Source organism: Rhinolophus hipposideros (assembly GCF_964194185.1).
Source record: "Rhinolophus hipposideros genome assembly, chromosome: 24".
Taxonomy (NCBI): Eukaryota; Metazoa; Chordata; class Mammalia; order Chiroptera; family Rhinolophidae; genus Rhinolophus; species Rhinolophus hipposideros.
Window position 1 is genome coordinate 12,008,670 of NC_138070.1, and position 14,456 is coordinate 12,023,125.

General features: G+C 46.4%; 1 protein-coding gene across 2 annotated transcripts in view; it reads left to right on the forward strand.

The window, feature by feature from the left end:
• Nucleotides 1-14,456, forward strand: part of SRRM4 (serine/arginine repetitive matrix 4) — a 151,775-nt gene that overhangs the window by 101,214 nt on the left and 36,105 nt on the right. For both annotated transcript variants that reach the window (XM_081037953.1, XM_081037954.1), the window contains exons 2-5: nucleotides 6,291-6,437; nucleotides 10,448-10,534; nucleotides 12,274-12,345; nucleotides 14,399-14,425. In XM_081037953.1, coding sequence (XP_080894079.1) covers nucleotides 6,291-6,437; nucleotides 10,448-10,534; nucleotides 12,274-12,345; nucleotides 14,399-14,425 — 333 coding nt within the window. The remainder of the gene's footprint in view (nucleotides 1-6,290; nucleotides 6,438-10,447; nucleotides 10,535-12,273; nucleotides 12,346-14,398; nucleotides 14,426-14,456) is intronic.

The window sequence follows — 14,456 nt, forward strand, 5'->3', positions numbered from 1 at the left end:
CCAACAGGCAGGGATGTTTTCCTGTTTTGTTCTCTGTTGTGTCTCCAATGCCTAAGAGTGTCTACATATAGTAGATGCTCAATAAGTACGTGTTGACTCAGTGACTGAATGAAGAATAAGTGAACAGTTCTTGACAGCACTTTATTCTCTCGGCTCTTGAACCAAGGCTCCTCCTACCCTGGGCTGAAGACTTCCTATCAGGCGGAGGGCTTCCGCCCTGTTCCCAGCGTATCTGGCTTGCTCTGTCTCCTCCAGCAGTGGCTGGAATGATGCCCAAAAGGAACTTAGCACAGTTTCACTCATGCCAAGAAAATACAGTCAGCAACTTGCCCTCGCTGGAGAAATGGAAACCCTGTCTGCAATTCCAGCTGATACGAAGGTCCTGAGGACGTCCTGGGTGAGAGATGTTCTTCTTGCCCGTGGTGACGCAGCTCGGCAGAATCAGGGCTTGAACCCAGGTCAGTGGGCCTCGAGGACCTGGGCACTTTCTCAGCATCACCTAATTACCTTCTGCAACCTGTTCAAGTGGAAAACCATTACGTTTTGGAATTCAGCCATTTCCCAAGTGAGGGCAGCCTGCATTTCAGACAGTCCCAAGAATGGAATCCAATCTTCCTCTCAGCAGTTGGATCCCTCACTAGGCAAATAGGCGATCGGTAGGCCAGCCTGTGGAGGGAGAAATGAGGGGGTGATTTGGGGTCAATTGGAGGGTTCTGTGATGAGCGTTCCGAAGCCAGGCAGGTTGGGTGCCTGACCTCCTTGGCTGAGCTGGTAGAAATGCTGAGCTGATTTTTCTCCATATGCTCCTTTTGTCCTTTGAGCTGGATTTAGGAACTGGGCTGTTTTTGATATACAAGAGTGTTAACTACACACACGTACCGGGGGTGCCAAAAAAATGTAGACAAGTGGACACTTGAGTCATTGTTGCTCAAGCAGTAGTTCACCGTAATCAGAACTGGACACAGTCTGGACGCTGTCGGTAACCACGTTGAGCGCCGCTTGTCGTTGCCAAAGTCAAATGTGACTTGTATTCATCTTTTGTGATCGGTATAGATTATTACAATTTTAATACAGTGTTCCTTGCTTAAAATGTGTATACATTTTTTGGCACCCCGCTGTACATACCTGTTCACACACTCGCTTGCTCTCGGCCCTGAGAACTGAGCTAAATCATTCACATCAGCTGCCTGAGGAGAGTGTGTGCTTATCTATGTAGGCCAGCCCTCAGGGTCAAGCCCAAATCCTTTGTAAAGCCTATAATCTGGCAACTCAAAGTGTGGTCCATGGACCAGCAGCGTCACCTAGGAACTGGCTAGAAGTGCAGACGCTCCAGCCCTAGTTCGGACCAGCTGAATCAGCACCTGCATTCTTACAAGGTCCCCAGGTGATTCCTGGGCACATAAAGGTGTGAGAAGCACCTGTCCACGTGGCCCTGAGGATCCAACCCCCCTTCTTTCCCAGTCTCAACTTTTTTTTTCTGCTTCCCCGTGTTCATTGCAACATTCTTTACAATAGTGTCCATCAATAGATGAATAAAGAAGTTGTGGTATAACTATATATAGTCAGTGGGTTATTCAGCCATCAAAAGAGAAGGAATCCCTGCCATCTGAGACAACATGGAGGGATCTTTGAGGGCATTATGCTAAATGAAGTAAGCCAATCTCAACTCTCACCTTCCCCCCTTCACCCCAACTGTCTCTTTCAACTTACTCCCTCCTCTGCAGTTACGTGAAGTCCACTGCTGTGTCTTGGGGCCACTTTGCACACAGCTCACTGTATGCCACTCTTCTGACCAATTTCCATACATCTTTCAGGAAGCTTTCCATGGCCAGGTGCTCAGATTCCCCAAACTGGATTAGGTGCTCTTTCTGTGGTTCCCAAACCCTCTGAGCTCCTCCCCATCAGAGAACTTACTATACCACATGGTAATTCCCCTTCCAGGCTGGGAACTCCTTGAGGACAGAGACAAGTCTTAGCTACTTTCGGGTCTTTGATATCTGATACGAAGTAGGTACTCAGTAAACACCTGTTGACTGACGAAGGAAGTGATGAGGGAGATGCCAGCCTCATAAATCTTTCTCTTCTCATTTAGTTTCTCCTAAATGATCAGGACTGCCCCCACATCCAAATGATGCCATCCCAAGGATGTCTCTGGAATTCCCTGTCTTTCCCCAGGTTCCTATGTGTTTTCCAGCCATGGTAGCAAAGCTCAGAGTCAACAGCTCCTGCAGATTATGCCCACCGAGGCTTAATTGGAAAAAGACTTGATAGTAAGACCTCAGGTCAGGATATTACCAGGTCCACGCTGAAGTCCCGGGAGCCCAGGCACAAGTTAGCCAACTCCATCTTGTCTCTGCGCTGGGTCAGCCCCATGAGAAGCCTTGGAATGCAGCCGCTTCTGCAAACACACGTTAAGTCCCTGTCTTGCAGGGAAATTACCAAGATTCCCCATATGCTCCTACGCATTCCCTTGCAATTTCAAAGCGTTTTCTAGGTTGCTTTCCTTTATCCTCAGTTGACTCTGATACACAGAGAGGGCAGGATGTTCTTGCCACTTACGCTTCTGGGTCTCAGTTTCTCCCTCCATACAGTGGGGATGACCATGCCTGCTCCTGGGTTTCTTTGGAAGCTTAAATGAGATGATGAATGAGAAGTGCTTAGCTCGGTGTCTGGCACGGAGCAGAGAGATGCTTGCTAAGTGCCAGCTGCCGCTGTGATCGAGTGATGTGGAAAGAGCACTGGACTGGGTATCAAAGGACCATGTTTTCAGCCACAGCTCTGATGTGAGTCACCCGTCATGTGACCTTGGGCAAGACCCTTTGCCTCATGGGGCCTCAGTTTCCCCACTCTGTCAGAGGTGTGCCAGGGCTGGTGGCCCTTTCCACTCCACTCCAACATTGTTGCTCTCTGATTCCCCAAGTGGTGTTTAACTCAATCTAGTGCTTGGGGCCCTGGGATCTACACCCAATCCTGGGTCGAATGAGCATTTGGTTGGGAGAGGGATGCTTTGATGCAGGAAGCAGGGATGTGGCTTGGGAGTCAGGCTTCTTGGAGAGTTTTTCGGAAAGTTCAGCCCTGACTCTCTCAGAGGCTGGGAATCTTTTGGTTGCCATGACTACGGAGAGCAGCAACTAAGCTCCAGGTCGCTGATTAGCAAGAAAGGAGAGGGGGAGAGGCCTTGAGGAATTCAGCACTCATGGCTCCCTCCCTTCTCCGTGAAGTGGAGCGTGCAGGCCCTTGACTTCACTGTTTTAGCTGTCCCCTGAAGATCTTACCTCCTTTTAAGTATTTTTTTTTTAATGCAACATTGAAGGGCTGCGTGGTAAAAATGGGGCAGCTGCCGGTACTCCTCAACAAAGCTGGAACACAGAGTTTTTCTTAAAGCCTTGCAAGGATGCAGAGGTGGAGGCTGGGAAGGAAAGCAGGTGGGGCTGTGGGGGGAGGGGTGGTACCAGAGCTGAGGTCTGAGTCTGCTGAAGTGCTGTGTAACTTCAGACTGGTCCCGGCCCCCTGGGCTTCTGCTTCTTTACATGTAAGGAGAGGTAGAATCTGATCTGTGGTTCCCACGTGAGATCAGTCATCAGAATTCATTCGTTCAGTCATTCATTCAACAAATCTCTATCAAGCAAAAAACGTACTATGTCAGGCACTATATCCCTGGGGATTCCGCGGTGAGAAAAGAGATTAGTTCCCATTCTCCTGAAGCTTACATCCTAGTCCAGAAAACAAATGTGAAGCAAATAAGCATAGTAACAAGTGCTCTGTAGGAAGTCACCATGGGCTACTGTGATGGGGGCAGGTAACAGGAGGAGCAAGGTTACACAGAGGGCGAGGGAGGGCTTCCCTGAGAAGATGGCATGTAAACGAAAGGAAGGAGCCAGGCATGCAAAGAGCTGGAAAAACAGCGTGCCAAGTGGAGGGAACAGAAGGGGCAAAGGCCCCGAGGAAAAGCAAGGAGGCCATGTGGCTAGAGCAGAGTAAGAGACAGGGAGAGGGGTAGGAGTCGGGATTTGGAGCAGGGCAGAGGCCGGGTCAGACAGAGCCTTTTAGTCCCACTTAATCAATTTGCATTTTATTCTTGATCCCATAGGAGGAGGAATTAGCTGTGACGTTTCTTTACGATGCAAATTCTGCGTTTCACTCCTTTGAGACTCTGATGTATTGTGGCTACAATGGGACCTAGAAATCTGTATTGTTAAAAGCCCTTTGGGGGGTTCGGATACTGTGTCAGGTTTGAGAAACTCCAGACTGTATGCTCCCTGCGTCTCTTTCAGTTTTAAGAAAATTGAGAAGCAAAGTGTTGGAACATCTTGAAAGAAGATCTTAAGTGTTATATTATGGAGGAGTCCTTTCTTCCTTTCCCCACCACTCCCTGTCTGCCTGGTAGAATGAGTTATGTTTTTATTTGCTTTATAATCTCAGGTGGGGTCCGCCCCACCGGGAAGGTGAAGCCAGTGCTGAGGGTGAGAAGGACGGTCTACCTCATCAGGGAGGGTCAGGTTGTAAACTGCAGCAACACCGTTATACGGTTTGATATGTCCTCATCACACCATGGCCGGGGTCTCCCCATCCCTCATTCTGAACGCTGCTGCAGGCAGTGATGACTGAGGCGTTGTCCTCGCCCGGAGCCTGTGCCCCAGTGCCTGGCAGTCGTACCCACCATCTTTCCCGTGATCACAGGGTACATCTCTGTCTTGTTCATTGCGTCCCCTCGTTTCAAACTGGCCTGGACACATTGCAGACACTGAGGGAACTGGAGTTCATGAATGCAGGTTAGCCTAAGCCAGAATAAGCATGGGAAGAGGCAAGCCTTGCAGGGGGCTGGGCGGAAATCACAAGCCTTGAGTTGTTTGAGAAGAGCGAGGACAGCATTCCCCATGAATAGACTGGCAGGATCAAAGGCATGGACATGGGACCCTCATAGTAGAAGAGGAGGGGCAGGGAGATATAGAGAAAGCTGAAGCTGGGCAGGGTGTGTGGGAGTTCTGGAAGCATGGAGTTGGCAGTGAGGAGAGAAGCCCTGACCAGCATGTTTGTTTCTCCTGGGTTTGCAGTCTCCCCCAGCTCTGCTTCTAAAGCTGCACCATCAGTGGCTGCCGAGATGGATGTGTTTTGCTGCCCTTCCTTTGATATCGACTGGGCTTGGCCTGCTCTCCTAGCAGTCCTAAGGAGCAGGGGGCTTATCAGACGCATTCCTCCCGAGCCATAAAAGCACTCTTGATGCACTGGCTGCAGGACTTTGGTGCTGAGAGATGCTGACGTTCTGACGTTTCTGATCGATGCTTGACCTGGAATCTGCAGGCAGTGTGAGCCGGGAGGGGCGCCTGCTGGTTGGTGCCAGATCCACCTGTGTCTCAGGAGCCCGGAGATTTGAGTGAGAATCTCTTCAAAGACTGAGTGTGCAACTTCCTTTCCCTCTCTGGCACTCAAAGGAGGTGGCACTCAGGTAATTTCCGTGTGTTCAGAGCTCATCTTAGATGAAGGAGGGAACTTCAGGCCTTCACGGGAACTGCATCTCACGTAGGTGGCCTCATCCCTGCTAAGGACACCAAATGGGAGATTTGCTTCATGGGGAAGTAAAGGGAAAGGACGCTGACACTTTTTAGGTCTTCCTGTTTACTTCTATTCTTTTACCTCCACAACAACTCAACAATATATGGACTGATGTTATTCCCTATATTATGACTGAGAAAACTGACTCAGAGAGGTTGAGTGGCTCGCCTCAGGTCCTGTAGCTACTAAATGGTGAAAACAGTATTTGAATTCAGGTGTCTCTGTACCATATAAGTCAGAGAAATGGAATAGAAATAACAAAGGGGAGTTGGAACTAATCCTATCAGGCTTTGATCTCAAATCATGCCTTGAGGAAGGAAGTGACATGCGGGTTTTCAGCCTCTCCTTGTGATTTAATCAGGATAGGACAGGCTATGCTGCAGTAACAAACGAACTCTATCTCAGTGGCTTAACCTAACTGAGGTTTATTTCTATCCTGCAAAATCTGATGTGGTTCAGGCTTCTCTCCTCCACCACATAGCTTCACCTTTCAGAGCACGTGGCCTCCAACATCCCTGTGACAAAGCAAGAGCTGGAGAAAGCACACAAATCTTACTGCATCAAACGGAATTGACATATGTTACCCCCTCATTCAGACACCATTGGCCAAAGATAATCTCGTGGCCCCAACCTAACCGCAAGGAAACCTGGGAAACGAGGACATCTATGAAAACCGAACGAACATTGAGTCTGTACCATATACTAATACATGTGCCTCCTTATTTCTGCCCTTGTAGGACAGAACCTCCGAGCAGCCCCATGGTCCCAGCTCAGGATGGACCCTCGGATAAGCTGAGCCAGCATCTGGCCACTGAGGCCCTGGGCACCGACAGCTGGGAGAGAGACAAGACCCGCCGGGAGTTCAGTCCTGCCAGAGCACGCAGGTGAGATGCTGCCCCCACTTCTCTCTTCAGTCCAATGAGAAAGTTCAAGTTAAAGATGTAGAAATGATGTTTGTCTCTCTGGCCTCCTCTTTCAGACCTTTAAATCAGGGATCAGCAAAATTTTTCCTCTAGGTGACCAGGTAGAGAATATTTTAGGTCTGTGGGCCAGATGGTCTCTGCCATGCCTACCAACCCTGCCATTGTAGCACCACACAGCCACGGACAACCTGTAATCAAATGGACATAGCTATGTTTCCATAACACTTCATTTATAAAAACAGGAGATGGGCTAGATTTGGTCCACGGGTCATCGTTTGTTGCCCCTGCCTTAAATGACAGAGTAGTTCCTGTCCATTTTAATGACACTGTGAGCCACTGACTCCCAAATCATGACTTCAGCCCAGATCTATGTCCCCAGTTCCAGATCTTTGCATTTATTCCTTAATTCCGTTACTCCACCGGTATTTCGTGAGCATCTACCACGTGACTGGCCCTATGCTGACATCTGAGGATACAGGATTTTATGAGGCTTGGAGAGGTAAAGTGACTCACCCAAAATATGGCAGCCAGTAAGTGGCAGAAGAAAGTTTTGAACTCTGGTCTCTCTGGTCTTACAGTCTAGACTTAAAGCTGCCACATTGTACTTGGATGCCTCATGTAAAAGCTGAGCTATCCCCCTGCCTTCTACTTAGAAACTTGGTACTATACACGTACAAAGCCTGGCCTGCCTTTGGCCTTTTGAGAATTGATTCTCTTTGTAACACTGTCAAATAATCCCCGACTGGTTGAAAGCTTTCTTTCTACTCCTCAGCCAAGTCACCACTCTTCTCGCTGCCCTGAGCCTGCATCTACCCACCCCACAGTGACAGACAGAAAATGAATCTAGTGTCCTAGTCAGCAATACCCCCAGAGACAACCTCTGCCCCCTTATGTTGAATCAGGGGGTGTCAAACCCATTTTACGGATGTGAAAACTGAAGTCAGTTGGGCCAAGGTTAGCCTAAGGATGGCTGATCTGATCCAAATTCTCTTCTTCTATCCTGGAGTTCTTGGGTCATGAAGGTAGCGGTTGTAAGTCATATTGGTCACCCATTTGAGAATTAGATGAGTGCTGCCCCCAGGAAAACTGTGTATGTCCAGGAATGCGCCCCGAAGCTGTGTTCTGTTTTAGAGGATTCGTAGCCCCTGAGGCTGATAAACAGGGACCTCTGGTTGAGAACTTAATTGGGAAGAAGTGGCTTGAAAAGCCAGGGTGGTGTTCACAGATGATGTCCACTCCTCTACCCAGTCTACTCCTTCCAGGTGTGTCAGTTTATAGAGCCATCATTCTTTACTGCTGCGTACGTACCCTCTGCATATTTGACCACTGGCTACTGAACCGCTGGATACGTAACCACTGCATACTTCACTGCTGCTGATATAACTGCAGTGTACTTAGCACTATTCTGGCGTTTCTAGCCCCGCTGTGAGGGCACACCTAGGAGAACTAGTGCCAGGAAAGAAAGAGGTAGAGGACATACAGACCTACCTGCGTAAAAGCACTTGGGATTTATGAGGGGGGTGGATCATGTACCCTTGCAGACCTCAAATCTATTCAAAATTAAGGGATTCTTGGTTTTACCCTATCACTTAAATCTGAGTCTAGGATAGTAGTTTCCAAACCTAGGATGCTGGGGTTCCAGAAAGACGTGGGAGTAATTGACTGAAACAATGAAATCTTTCTCTGTTTTATACGACACACTTCTACACTTCCAGTCAAGACAAAGAAGGACCCAGTAATTTCACTTCTGCGTATTGATCTGAAGAAAACCAAAATACTAATTCGAAAAGACATATGGATCCATATGTTTATTGCAACATTATTTACAATAGCCAAGAGGTGGAAGCAACCTAAATATCCATCAGTTCATGAATGGATAAAGAAGAAATGGTACATATATGCAATGGGATATTACTCAGCCATAAAAGAGAATGAAATCTTGCCATCTGCAACAACATGGATGGACCTAGAGGGTATTATGCTAAGTGAAATAAGTCAGACAGAGAAAGACAAATACCATATGATCTCACTTATATGTGGAATCTATAAAAAAAAAAAAAATAAACAAGCAACCAAAACAGAAACAAACTCACAGATACAGAGAACATTTTGACGGTTGCCAGATGGGAGTGGGGTTGAGGGAATGGGTGAAAAAAGGGAAGGGATTTAAAAAGCACAAATTGGTAGTTACAAAATAATCACAGGGATGTAAAGTATAGCTAGCATAGGGAACATAGTCAATAATATTGTAACAACTATGTATGGTGTCAGAAGGGTACGAGATTTATTGAGATCATCACATCGTAAGTTATATAAATGTCTAATCACTATGTTGTACACTTGAAACTAATATAATATTGTATGCCAAGGGTAATTGAAAAAAAAATAGTTAAAAAGTAAGACAGTTGTAAAAGGTTTTTTTGTTTGTTTGTTTTTTTGCCTTAGGTATTTCTCCCTTAACTGTTTTAGAGTTGGTTTTTTTTTCTCTCAAATTCCTGGCAGCTGTTACACTGGGAAATGTTTATATGAAACAAGATGATTTAACCAGTGGTTAAATGATTTCATCCATTCATCCTTCGCTTGGTCACTCACCAAATATTTTTTAGGCTCTTACTCTGTGTCAAGCACTCGTTGAAGGAAAAATTTGGAAGTGGCCTCCCACATTTACACAGGCAGCCTGTTTGTTTCCTGGAAATGTGTGCTCTGTCCTTTATAAGGTGTAAGTGTAGTTAAGTAGCTGAGTACTTAATCCCGCTGATATTTATTTTTAATCTGCTAAAATTGACTCTTGAAAATGTTCTAGATATAGCTATACGATTGGGCAATGCAGAGATCTTCACATAAATTGTAACCCCTTTATCATTACTTTTCTACTAACCGGAATGATCCAGATTCTTAGAATGGAATTAAACATGGCCGCATTTTATGATGTTCTGTGAAGAGTTGGGTAATTTCCAAAAGAATGGCTACACAAACAAATTTGAGAATGCAGCTGGTTTTGTGGGAAAGTTCTCAGGGTAAGACTCACACAGGTCTTGACCTCAGTTCCCAGCTCAGATAGATACTGCCTCACTGTGCAGCCATGGGTAAGCCCGTTCAACTTTCTGAGCCTTAATTTCTTCATCTGTAAAATGAGACAATTAAAATCATACCATCCTCAAAGCGTTTTTGTGAGTATCGAAGTATATAAAACACTTGGCACATAATAAGTGAATAAACGGTAGTTGTGTTATTCCCAATCATGACATTAATATTCTTATTAATATTACATTTTTCCCACTATGGTGGCATGTTTCAATTCCCAAGCAATTTTTCATCCCAACCATCGCCTTTTGCCATGGGATAATGTTTTTTAAAAATCCCCTGGAGTCTGCCCCAATTATAAAAGGAGATAACTTGACTTCATTTAACTGCAGCCTGAACATTGGAATTTAATTGAATGGGAAATAATTATTCCTGAAGAGCAGAGGTTTTTGAGGTTCTGTGAGGCGATATAAGATATGTATCTCATTACATTAGACCTCAGCAAATATACTTTTAATAATCAGCTGCTATTTAACATATCCGCCTCCTATTAAATTTCCAGCAGGAACTACAGACAAGATGGATTGGGGAGGGAAGGGGCTGGACTGCTGAGTAATTATTTAAAAAGTGATTTATTTACCGAGGTGAACCATTTGAAAATTCAATAATAAATCTATTAAAGAGCAGTTAACCTCTATAATTCTGTTTTAAATAATCAATTGGTGTTTGGGTAACGTACAGCGTCTGTCTCATTAGGTCGGCATTAACTCTTTATTTGAGGCAGTTAATCTGAGGTAGGACTGAATCAGCCATGAGGTGGTAATTAGGTATTTGCGATGGGTCCTTCATCCTCCAAGAAACCGGGTCCTTCTACCCCAGCTGCAACAGCCCTGGTTGGGGGCTTGGGGAACCCTGGGTCCTCTAATGCCCGACTCTGCTCCCCACAGTGCCTCCCGCGACAAAGACTTGACGTCACCACCTTCCTCCAGGGGGAAGAAGAAAAAGAAGAAATCCACCAGGAAGAAAAGAAGGAGGTGAGGGAACCCCGAGGAGGAGATGAAACCTTGAAGATGGGGGAAGGGACAAAACGGGTAAAATGGGTTTCGGAATCAAACCCCAAGTGATTCCCCTTGGGTTCAGATTCCCTCTCTGCCTCTTAACTAGCTGTGTGACCTTAGGGAAGCCACTTCACCTCTCTGTGCCTGTTGCCACTTCTGTAAAGTGGTGATAATACCGACCTCTTGGGGTTTGGTGAGAATTAGGTGGGGAAAAAATGGAGATGGAAAGAACTGTCACAGTGTCTGCCACATAATAAAGAACCAATTAGTTGGAAGCATAGTCGTAACCATAAGTATTGATTTCTTTTTTTTTTTTTTTTTTTTTGAGAACTGTTTTCTCCATGATCTCTTTTGCCCTTGACCACAATCTACCAGGCAAGCATTATTGTCCCCACTTGGAGATGAGAAAATAAAAGCAGACTGACAGATAAATAAAATAAATAAAACAAATAAAAGAGGGGCTGACAGAACCTGCAGGAGCTTGATTCCAGGTTTCTCAGGTGGTTCCACCACACCCATCTCTCAGGTTTAATGACAAAGATAATGTATTTTGTATTTTTGCCAGCTATTGATGTCTTTGTACCCTATGAATTATTTTTCTATGTACAAATTCCTTAAAAATCTTTTTATTTAAAGATTTCCAGATTTTCTTCTAGGCTGCTATTCATCAGGCTAAAAGGATGTCCAGAGTTCCAAACCCAAAAGGGTGGGCAGAGACTTTAGAGGGGTGAGTGGAAAATCACTCCCAACCTCAGAGGCAGTATTTGAAGAAGCCTGCAGGGGGCAGCAGAGAGGAGTGTCTGAATGGAAGCCCCAACTCCAGGTTCTCTGGGACCTTGTTTCCTGGACAACCCTTTAGCCTTGTTCTAAGAGGACAGACCCAAAGAGGACCCAAACGGGAATGAGAGTGAAGACCCTGAATTCCAGCTACTGTAGGATGAGTGATGGAATTGGGCCAAGTGACTTGAGCTTCCTGATCTTAGGGGTGGGCATGAGAACTCTTTAAAGAAGGAAACCGCAGGCATCAGGCTTCACTGGCTGATTCATCCATACATTCAATAACCGTCCACTGGGCACTTGTTTGGGGACCGGCAGAGTCTCAACCCTGCATTTCCCCCTGCAGACAAGTTTTGTTTGAGCTGTAAAATGTTTTTTTTGTTTTGTTTTGTTTTGTTTTGCTTTGTCTTCTGAATTGGTGGCCAGCATCTAAAAGCCAGCAGATTTCATATGAAAATATGTTTTCCTGGCGACTTCCATTGGAAAGGCAGGTGTTCTAGAAGCCCCAGGCCTGCATTCCTCTAGGGGACCTTCAGGTGATCTGAGAAGCAGTCGCCCCTTACGTCAGGCGCCCTCTCGTTCACCACCATTCCCTACCGTCGGACACCCAGGCCGCTTCATTCATGTGTTCTGAGAAGCCCCGGTTAGCACTGAGTTTGAACCTTGGTATTTTATCAGTGGGGACATAACAGACTCAGAGAGAGGAGTGACATATCTGTTAACTTCATGAATTGGTGGCAAGGTCGAGATTGGAACTCGGGTCACCTGAACCTCAGTCTGACGTTTAAAACAAATGCAAGCTAATATCAGTATTGGTACTATCCTGTGTGTGTTACTGAAAGAGGTGAGACCTGCATGGGGACTTGAGAAGGGTCTCTTTGAAACCAAGCCTGGCTTTTAAGAACCTCCCTCTGAAGGGTCTCTCCTTCCCCCGGTAGGTCCCCATCATACAGCCCATCACCTGTCAAGAAAAAGAAGAAGAAAAGTTCCAAGAAACATAAGCGACACAGGTATGGTCCTTCCTTGTCGGCCAACAGGATGACCCAGGTAGGGTGGAAGTTGGGAGGAGAGTGGATGGCACCAAGAGGTCATTTGGAAGCATGTCATTTCATTTGTGTACAATATTTACCTGTGAATTGTTCACTATTTGTATCTAGTATACGTACGTTGGGAGGACCAGACGTCTGCTACGGCTCGCTCAGGCCAGAGGGGAATTCGATGATAAGGAGACAGGAGTGTCTCAGGGATCAACCAGGCCTCATGGAGGGTCTGGGACCGAGGAGCGGAGCGCTGATAGGACCCACGCAGGATATACAGCTCCCCATTCCATATGGGAGACATGGCTGTACCCTGTTCCCATCTATCCATGTTGCAGGCCCAGCCATGAGAGGACAGTGAACCTCTGTTTTGTGCTTATTCCAAATTCCCAGGGAAGGCCTCTCTGGTTGGTTTAACTGTGTCCGAGAGGATGGTATCATGCAAAACATGGCCCCTGGGATTGTCCGCGTGTGTGGACAGTTAAAGGGCATCCTGAACTGGACACATGTTCTGAAAGGTGCCCAACACAGACACACACACACACACACACACACACACACACACACACACACGTATGTTTATGGGGGGAAGAAAAAGACTGGAAGGATATACACCAGAAGACTCAATTCTGTGATTCATGGGCCCAGCCAACATTTTATAATTGGGAGATTTTGCAATATAAAAAAATCAAATTTCTCAGTTCCTCTGTGAAATCAGAAGCTCTGTCTTCATTGGACCAGTTTTCCCACAGGCAACCCTGAGCTGGAGCTGAGGAGCTGCTGCGCATATAGACAGAGCGTGGGTGCTCGGCTTGCCACAGGCCTCACTTAGCCGGCTCCCCACATCTCCGCACATTGACAGAGCCTGCTTGGCCCCTGGGGACAGGGAGTTTGAAGCTCCCTGTGTAACTTATTTGCTGTGGTCCACGGTGGATAGGGAAGGAGTGGTTTATCTTTTATTTTTGCTCATCTCTATCTTCCCATTTCCCTACGTCAATAGTAGGTTACTTATGCAGTTAATCATGACAGGACAAAAGATTAAGGGGTTCATTTGGGTTTTCCCCCCGCATCTCACCCCTGGTTCAAAGTTGCCCCAAAGCGGCTTTTCCGAATCAAGGGGTGTGGTCACATGTCATCCCTTGTTGCCAGAATGGTCTCAACTCAGTTTGGTTTCACTGACTATGGCCCCCACCTGCCCAGATGTTCTGATTGATGCTGAGTTTGTGATGATTACAAGACATGGACCAACCAATCAGTGAAACGTTGTCACTTTGGTGTTAGAAACCTTTGCCAACATGGGGTCCTTTGCAGAGGCAATGGACTTCCCATTACTGTGGACTGCCACCTTGTCACCTTCCTATACTGAACAGTTTGTCCCGGATTGGGGGACTTTTCCGTATCTGGACCATGGAAGCCAAGTGACTTCTCACTCAAGGGTTTCTTCACATGAGAAAAAGACTTTGCCAGAAGGTTAAAAACAGTCTCTTTCCACCAGTTCCAGTTGGCCTAAGGTTTATCAGGAAGGAGGACCACAAAATGCGAGGCTAAGAGGCGGAAACCTGACACCCATCCTTCCCCAAACCTCTCCTACTGCTGGTCCATCTTCTCCAACTTCTCGGAATGTTTGGTTCACGATGGTTGACTTTTTTGGAAATAAAAACGAGGGGTAGGGGATGTATTGAGGTTACTTGTTTTCTCTCCTCAATTAACAAGGCTTCAGGGTTGAAAGAAAAACTCCCATTTTTCACATCTGTTTGTTGAATACCCATCATGGGTCATGAATAAGGATTCTGGGCCCCGGGAACAGAACAGTGACGAAAACCCAGCCTCTCACCTCAAGTTGCTCACAGTCTAGATGGGGAAATTCATCCCAGGAAGAGAAACCTCAAACTCACCTATATTTATTTTCCTCCTTTCCTCCCTACTCCTCTCCCTCTTTCCCTCCCTCCCTCTGTTCCTTTCTTCCTTCCTCCTTTCTCTCCTTCCCTCCCTCCCTCTCTCTCTTCCTTTTTTTCCCTTCAATCAGGTCATTCTCCAAGAAGAGAAGGCACAGGTAAGAAATTTGTCACCTCTGGTTCCTTGCT